At 41.5% G+C, this 9,133-nt stretch overlaps 1 protein-coding gene across 1 annotated transcript in view; it reads left to right on the top strand.

Moving 5' to 3' along the window:
* Nucleotides 1-456: 456 nt before the first annotated feature.
* SYNPR (synaptoporin) overlaps nucleotides 457-9,133 on the top strand; it is a 686,271-nt gene continuing 677,594 nt past the window's right edge. The window contains exons 1-2 of the mRNA XM_085624707.1: nucleotides 457-647; nucleotides 773-838. Of these exons, the coding sequence (XP_085480833.1) occupies nucleotides 630-647; nucleotides 773-838 (84 nt within the window). The 5' untranslated portion in view covers nucleotides 457-629. The remainder of the gene's footprint in view (nucleotides 648-772; nucleotides 839-9,133) is intronic.

Genomic DNA, 9,133 nt, shown 5'->3' with positions numbered 1-9,133 from the left:
ATTCATTTTCCCTTGCTAGCATTATAATTCAGGAACTTTCCCAAACTCCATCCTACCATTATTGATGCCCCCTCCATAACAAAAAAACCCTATAACAAACAGGAAGTAAGAAGTTGTTACTAATGCAAGGACAACAAATATAGAAAACATTGTTAATAAAAAACACTTTTTAATATGGTCGTTCAGTTGTATACTTATATGTCTTCTTGGTGACATATAAAGTAACAAAAATGCTTAGAACACCTTTTTATTATAACTCATCAACATGCTGCACAGCAGCCACAATACTCTACAACATAGCTTACCAACATCAGCAAAACCAATAGATCATGCTAAACACTTATAAAGTCCCAAACGCGAGACCTACTTTCGATGCCAATGCTTGTTGTAGGTTGAGCCTACTCTTGCTTCTTTTGAAGAGAGATTGTGCTTGTTTTTCATTCAGAAGCTGGCAGCGCTTGCATCCTTCCCTGCCCGAGCTGGCTGTGCTGGAACAGCGGTGGCAGCAGCGGTTGCACAGCAATCTTCAGCCTCCCCATCAATAGTTGCCCTGACTGCTACTCCCTCCACCTGCCATTTGTTACACTCTCCGGACTACTTTGTTTTGGACTCGAGGGGTCGAGAAAGGCATGGATCTTCTAAATCAGGTAAGAATGATGCTTGCGCGAGCTTTCCTCGCCTCAGGCAAGTGGCGCTTTGAATCGCTTTCATTAAAAAATAGAAACTATCAGCTGAACAACGGATTCTCTTGTATTTTTTCACGCTTCCAAAGCTGGTGGGATCGGGGTCTTTCAAAACGGTGAAGGAGCCCCTGGCGTTTCTGCGCGTCCTAGAATGGGTAAGTTTCTAAACTGAATGCCTTTTTAAACAACTACTGAAATCCCCAATGTCTTGTTACGGACCACGTCTACGAGGCAGTGATGGTAATGGCCGTGGACAGGCTGTTTTCCAAACCCTTTGCACAGTGTTTTGTGTACCATTTGCTCAGAAATATGGCAGGAAGAAAACATGCGCGCGTGCAGCCAAAACGATGAGTGATAAAACATGATAAGATTGTCGAAGGCACTTTATGGGCGCCTAGATCCGCCTGCCGTAATTAATGGCTTAGGCACTGTTGATTACCGCGTTGTAATTGTCGATCAGAAGGCACTTGGGGTCTATTTTCAGACACTTGCGTAGCAGGGGAGCTTTAAAAAGCTCGCGCCTTGTGTATGTGCAGGTGGTATCGGGGAGGGCTCCAGAGGGCTTGTTCACGGCGGGGCTTTGACTGTTAAAGGTTCCCTCACTTTGACACCTTTGGCATCAGTGCGACGCCTGGCAAGGTACCACCCTTACAGATCGAAATTCCAGCTCTGTATTTGCCCGGGAATAAAAAAGGAGGGAAAGGGACTTTTCAAACGTGCCATTCAGGGATGTGGTGTAAACAAAAACAGTCCAGGTCATGTGGTAACGCTGATGGTTTTCTGCACCGATGCATACAGAGAATCCTGTTTGGAGAAGTGAGGGCGTTATTTATTGCATCTCTTCGCGTGCATTATCCACATGAATGAGATGCGAACGGAAATACATCAAAAATTAAGCATTTGCATGTTTATAGTCGTAGACAGCATGATTCTCCCTAAATATTGCAGTTCCTTCATGTGTGCTGGTTTGTTACATATGTCGAGGTTTTTCTGCTGTCTGGGTCTGCCTGGCTATGCATTTCTCTCCAGAAATGACTGTAAATGTCAGGGATGCATACCATTGCTGCAAGCCTTTCGTCATGTGCATGCACAGATGCTTTAGACGTTTGCATTGGCCATCCTGCTCAGTATTTTTCCTTCTTATGTCTAAATCCTTCTCGTATTTGGGTCGAGCAAAGAAGGAGGAAGATAATTGGCCAGTCGCGCAATGTCACTGTTTGTTTCTCTGATGCTTATTCGTAGTGAAATCTGCAGGTCAAGTGACATCCATAGCCAGCAGGGCTGAACAACCCTCGAAAGCCCACGTGAGCTGAAAGTTCATTGCCCATCATATGGCATTAGTCAGATAGTCTTCACTGTGTATATTGTAGGTGCTGGTAGTTTTTGTGTGTTTATATTTTAAATTACTACATATCTCTTAACGTGCTACTATAATGTGCTGTTATAGTTTGTTTAATAAACCTTGTTTTTGCATTATTGTGATACGCATTTGCTGGTTATTTCTCAAGGCATATATGATATGATAAACGCAATGCTGTTGGTTTTTTTAAAACAATGTGCATTGACAACAAAGTTATCCTGCAAATAGGAACAAAGAATAACATAAAAGTTGTATGTACAATATCTGTTTACCTTCAGAAATGGATGGTGAATTACTCCTGTATCACCTTTTGATGTCTATACAGTATAGCATGCTTTAGCCAAAAATAAACCTAATTAAAAGGAGTCAGTGTCAACATCCTTTGACTATTTCACTGAGGGAAAAGGCCAAAGCATGGTTTGTTGTTTTTAGCCAACATTCTGCCACCGGTATGGCCTAGTATTGTATTCAGCAGTTCACCGACATTGTACGTATTTCTTATTTTTTGTAGGAGACCACAGTCTGATTCAGCTTTTGGTGATGTGGAAACTGTATTGTGTTCTGGAAACATTTGATAGGGTGACCACATCCTATTTATTGAATTCTAGGTGTGTAGATGTGCTATTTAAGGACTAGTGCCAAAGGGCTTTGCATGCCATCCTTCCTGTCTCAGGCCTTACATACAAGGAGGGTCACAGCTCTGATACATGAAACTTCAGTATAAAGAAATGCTGGCCTTCCCAGTATCCTCCAGTGTTTTCCTGTTTCCATCGATCTAGAAGGATTTAGTTACAGAAACCACTGTTAGTCTTTGTCCCGGTCTGCCAGCATCGTAAAAGAACATGAAAGTAATAACGTACATGTTATGGCTGGATTAGGGCTGAAACAAGGTAAATAACTGATATTGGTTTTCCATTGATACTCTGAGATGGCAGGGTTTCATGGTTAAGTGGACTACTTCTGAGTCTCTACCATGCTGGATGAGGTCCATAAGAAATGTCCATCTGCCTTGCGTGCAGTGGATTTTTCAGCAGCAGATCTTGCACTGACTCACTGTGCGATGTTACATTGTAGTGTATCGAACCATACGAAAACAATTTGATGACAAATTTCACCACCATGACCATCATGTCCCCATCACACAACCACAAGAAAGCAATTTAATGGCGAATGTCACCATCACTGGGCTTCATTTATGTACTCAACTAGTCTTGATGCTTCTTCTTGAGGACAAAACCCTCTGTCTTAAAATTGAACTTTCAGAATGTTGAAATGCCAGGCAGTGGCTGACATTTGCTCAGGGTGCATGTGTTTTGGATATGCTCCCACACCTAGCCACTCCTGAAAGAACTTGTTGTCTGGTGGACCTCCAGTCCCCAGGAGTTCCCATGAGTATGAAGATTGGGAGTCAATTCTGGTGACAGTGAGTCTCCCCCTCCTAAATTCAGCAAGGGTGTTCCTATGATTTTCCAATTGGAAGGTGTTGTCTGCAGTTTTGAGGACCCTGAGGCATTTCCTCTCACTTGTCCAAAAGGACTTACCGATTCACTTGGAGCATACAGAACTGTGGCTTTTAAAAAAAGATGAGATCCGGGGGGTTCACTTGGAGCCTCTAGCCAAGCTTGCCTTTCCGGTGCCATCCGGAGTAGAAGCTAGTATGTTCAGCATAAGGGACTCTTGATTATTGAGGTAGACAGTTTCTCACTAATGTCTTTTCAGTCGCTCAGTAATGTATGTTTTGTCCTAAGATCCTCTGGTGATTTCCAGCAAGCAAGAAGTCCCCGCCTTGATCCTTTTGCTTCTTTATGCATTGCATAGATTTTTCAGTTCAGGACTCCATGCTTGGATCCAGAGGCTTAGTGGGTAGTTGCACTGACAAATCTATTGTCCACAGGTTTTCTGTAAGTCGTTTTTTCTTTTCCTGTAATTCCCCCCTTAATGAAGCTATAGAAAGGGAACACAACTTTGATGGTAAATATGGATTTTGGGCTCAGCACAAGACATGTTTCCTTTCTTAAGAAATGTTTGCAGTGGAAAGTCTACCGCTGTTAAGTATTTTTTCGTGTAGGAAAATAATAGAGATTAAGGCCTCTTTTCTTACTTCCAAATTCTACTCTCACCTAAATCTGACATTGGTGGTCAAATAAAGACAATGGCCCTCATTATGGGGGCCACACTATTGCAGCACTCAGTAAATACAGATACAGTGAGGTGCGTTTTGTACTTGGTGTGTACTTACCACATAATTTCAAGTTCTATCCCCCAGAATGATGATTAGCTCCATAGTACCACAAGTTTTTTTTTTTTTTTACAATTTTTGGGGTGTAAATATCAGAATGACATAGTTTTTCCATGCGCAAATTAAGCCACGTTTTACATGTAATTATTCAAAAATGTATTTACCAATTTGAGAGCAAACTTCATTTGCACCCAAACCAGGATTTCCGGCTTGATTGGATCATTCTAGAGCCATACTTTCTTCAAACCACCAATGCTTAAAATTAGGTCTTAGTAAACATTTTTGTTATGTTTTGTTTTTTTGTGTATGTTTAACAGAGATTTGGGTTGATTGGTGGATCTTTTTCTGTTTCATGAATTGGAAAGAATCTGGAAGGTCATTTCATCAAGTTTTTAGTTGATTTGGATCTAAAGAGAGTTCTTCATAATAAAAGACAGAGAGAAGAAATGTTGCATGAAAGGTGAAGGTAGTGGGAAAGGGAGGCATAGGGCATAAGAGTAAATGGAGTTGATCAACTTTTGTTTTTCTAAGTTCATTTGTAAACATACTCACATGTCCTTGTACCCTCCCTTGTTGGCTACATATTCTGTTCCCATGTACACTGCTGTGCTGCCTTCAGTGGCCATATTTGAAATCTGTAAATACACTAAAAAACACAAATGAAATAATTTCTCAAACCATAAATGTAACAAGTATTCTGGATTTCACTTCAAGGCACGAGCAGACTTTTTTTTCCATGGTGAGATTTGCGTGGAAAAACTTGGAGATTATGAAACTGGTAAACCTTGACAGTAAAAAGTTGGCATTTTCAACTCTGCATGCCCACATTTTTCTTCTTCACTCTTCGGGGACCTCCCTCCATGGCTCTTGTGCAGTGCCCGCCAGCTATGGTCCGGTGGCATGTTGATCACAGGCCAATCAGCTACACTACTAGCATTGGTGCAAAACAAAGTTTGTTCTAGCCACCCAGTTGGGTTCTGTGACACTTTCTTGCTGTGCAGAGGTCCAAAATCAAAGTGACTTGCCTGCTTGCCATCGCCCAAGACTCAAAGAGACCTTGTGCAGGACTGGAATGTGCTGTTTGTGCCTGTGGAACTCACCTCAACGTTCCCTGTATTTCAGATCCCTGTTTAGATCTCCTTTAGTACCAAGGTCTTTCCTACTTGGGCATGGAGATATTGATATGGTGCTCCTAGCAACTTTTAGCAATGAGATATAAAACTTTAGAGAGGTTTTCTTGGACTGATAGCTCTGTGCTGCGAGCACTGAAACACGTGATTACTCAGCGACAGCAAGGATCTTATGTTCGTTCCCTACATCGTGCATCCTTTACACTGTGCATTTTATGGAATTTTCCTTGGGATTACGATGAGTAGGTATTGAGACTCGCTTAGTTGAAGTACTTTTTGGGCAGGAGGATCTTCTATACTTCTAAATAGGTATGAACAGAGGAGCATTTGTTGTGAGTTAGGCATGCCGTACTTTGTGTTTATCATAGGTGCTCAGCGCTGCTGCTATTGTCCTTTTATTTTATTACTTAATTTGGTTGATTCCCATTGTTTGGGAATTATTTAACTTTACATATGTGACCCACGTGAATATGTTCTACAGTATTTGCTGTGCTTTTTTACCGATGTTTTGCGAGCACGTGCACTACTTTCTTTTCTTGAGTGTTTCCCGAATTGGACTTGTGGTGAGGCTCGCAGTTTTGTTTTGTTTACTGGCAACTGCATTTCATTTGTAGTGTTTGCTTTTGTTGGATTTGACTGTGTGCCTGACAGCAGTTGGTAGTCTAGTGTCCTGTATGCATAGAGATGTCACTATCATGTAACTTGATGATGCAAAGAAAACTGAGTGCACACTTTCTATGAGAAAGTACCTTTGGAACTAGGAGGAATAAGCAGTAGACTATGCAATGCTGGCTGCATTCAAACAATCAATCAATTAGGGATTTATAGAGCGCACCACTCACCGTGAGGGTCTCAAGGCGCTTGTGGGGGGGGTGCAGCTCCCGATTCAGTTTAAGAGCCAGGTCTTGAGGCACTTCCTGAAGGTGTGCAGAGTTGTCTGAGGATGCTGTAAGGCAGCAATGCTCCCAGGGTAGTACTTGGTTAAGGTATTACACTGGACTCTGTTTATGTACTGCATATAAGGGCCGCGGTCCCTTAGCCCAGAATGGTTAAGCCCTTCTCACTTGTCAGTAGAGCGCCTAACTGAGAGGGAAGCTCTATAATTATGCGTTTGTTGAGCTGCCGCAATCTGTTTGGTGGCACCAACAAAGTGGTATCCCACTTCTGACAGAGAACTGGAAGTAAGGGAGGATCAGTGAAAGACCGGGGTGAATGACGCGACTCAGTGATCCAAGAGAGTCAAGGATTTCTTTACCTAAACTAGAGGAAGGTAGATACAAGCTACAGTTTCTCCTGCGTTTTAGTCGGATTGTCGTTTTCGAAAGAGGAGAAGATGAGTGCAAGATTATTTAATTTTGTTAAATTTGGAGTATTTCTGAGCGTCAGGCTTTGTTAAGGACACCTTGTTGACTACACTGAATAGGAGTTTGTTCTCATAATTACTTCCGATCAGCAAGAAATATGTGTAATTAGTTCAAGTTCGAATTTTTTCTTAAGCATCTGAAAGGTGTACTAAACAAAGAAAATATCTTTTTTTGAACGACAACAATGTGGGTTTCTTTATGCTATGTTGGTAAATACTTTTAAAGTAACCCAAAAAGTTCAATGAGCGTCTACGTTCTGTTTTTTACTAATGGGGTAAGCAAAAATGTTCAATAAATGTTTTCATGCTGGTTATTGATTATAACCGTTGAATTGCCCTAAAGAAGGCTTGTTAAACCTACATTCATGCAGAAAACCTGTAGGAGAAGACCAGTAAGGGGCAAAGCTTATGCAATTGGTGAAGCACTTAGGGGCATATCATCAAGGACCAGCGATAATTATCGCTAAGCGCACTTAGCGCTAGGATAATTATCGCCGGCTAACGTGGATTTTTAACGCTGAGATAGCGTGCTATTAGCAACGCTTATCTCAAAAGCGATAAAAATCCTAGCGCTAACTGCCAAATGTGACATTATTGCTGGAAACCCAGCGATAATCTCACAAAGTTTGACGTTAGCTTGTTGATAGGGCAAGGCAAACTTAGCCATGATATCCACCTTACATAGGATATCATGGCTAAGTCAGTCCTGAAGCAGGCGTAAGGAAAGTAGCGATAACAGGGGTTATCGCTACTTTTCTTGCCGCTATGCTTCATAGCGTGGGGCTTGATGATAGGAGAAATGTCGCTTAGCGACATTTTTCCAGTCATGTCAGGGCAGGAACTCCCACTTTGCATCTCATTAGAGATGCAAAGCAGGGCGTTCAGAATTCAGGCGCTAATGCAAGGTTTCACGCGATAGCGTGACCTTGCTGATTAGGCGATAAAATTATCGCCGCTTTTTTCCTGAAAACGGACGCAAAAGTGGCGATAATTTTTTATCGCCTCGTTGCTGATATGCCCCAAAATTTGTAAAAGAATAAGTGTGAGGTCAAAAGTTGTTCACACAAACCCGCAGCCAGTGCTATCGACATTTGGGGTGCCAAGAGCTCGTGGTCTTGATTTCCGCTCTTTCTTGTCTTGTCACTGTTCTTCTCGTCGTCTTCCCTTCCCCCCTTTTCTGTTTTTCCCTTTGGAACAAAATCCATTGAGAAAAATAAATGCTGGTCCCCAAAAAAGAGTGCTGGTAGGCCCCACCTGAAACCACCCATCCAAATTAAGCACTGAATTCGTGTAATATTGTACTGATAACCGTAAATCTTAAAAACAGTGCCAGAAAAAAGTGTGCATTGGTACAAGTGCTTCACTTAAAGTAACACAGTAATACCTGTTTCTCTTCTACGTAAAAAGTTGCAGATAATATAGTAAGGAGAGAGAAAGACGGCAGTTCGAAGTGTCAACTTTGTACTAAAGTTGGAAGAAAAATGATAGCTATTACGTCAGAAAAGGGAAATGGATGGTTCTGTGATTTTGTATTCGGGACTGTTTCATACAATGTTTCTTCTTCTTGAAACATGCACACGACGGTCTTATTCTGTGTAATTAGAGGTATTTCAGTTTTTAGCCTCTGACTACGCCCTACCAGGTGGCCCATCTGGTCGTAGGCTCAATTCCTGCAACTTACTCATGCACCTACTGTCCGGCTTCGTGCACAACCAATACGCATTTTCATTAATTCAAACTAACTCGAAAAAACATTTGAATACTTACTCTAAAACCGCAATGCACTCAGCTTGTGTTACTGCAACTTCACTAGTTTTTCGCTCCGTTTTGATTTTCCACCTTTCATGTATTCAAATTTCTATCCCAAATTGTTAAGTTTTAATAAAATGTCATGTCTGAAATGCGCTGAGTAGTGACATACATGCGCAGTCTTCGGCACAAGTTGGTGAAATGCTTATAGGTTGAGTGTAATTTCCCAGTTTGCATCTATATTGGATAACTCTTGCGCCTGTACAGCGGCCGGGCTCCTGTTGTCAGAAAGATGGGCCTTCCCCTCTGTTCTTTTGTAAAGCGAAATTCTGTTGGTGGTTGCATTGATTACACTGCAAAGTCAGCTCTGTGATCATTTGAATCACCTGAACTGGCATTTGTTTTATGTGAACATATTTTATCCATCAAATATTTCATCCATCAATAGTCAGAACATGTTTACCACAATGTAATGAATACTAAAGTTATAGAACCCCCACCTCTAGATTGCATAGGTCATCATACAACAAAACACCGGTAATAGAATATTTACCACTGATTTCAGTTTCCTTTCTGTGAGTTTCATTTACCCTTCATTTTCCACAATTG

This window comes from Triturus cristatus, chromosome 9 (assembly GCF_964204655.1).
Source record: "Triturus cristatus chromosome 9, aTriCri1.1, whole genome shotgun sequence".
Taxonomy (NCBI): Eukaryota; Metazoa; Chordata; class Amphibia; order Caudata; family Salamandridae; genus Triturus; species Triturus cristatus.
This window is presented reverse-complemented; position numbering and strand designations above follow the sequence as displayed.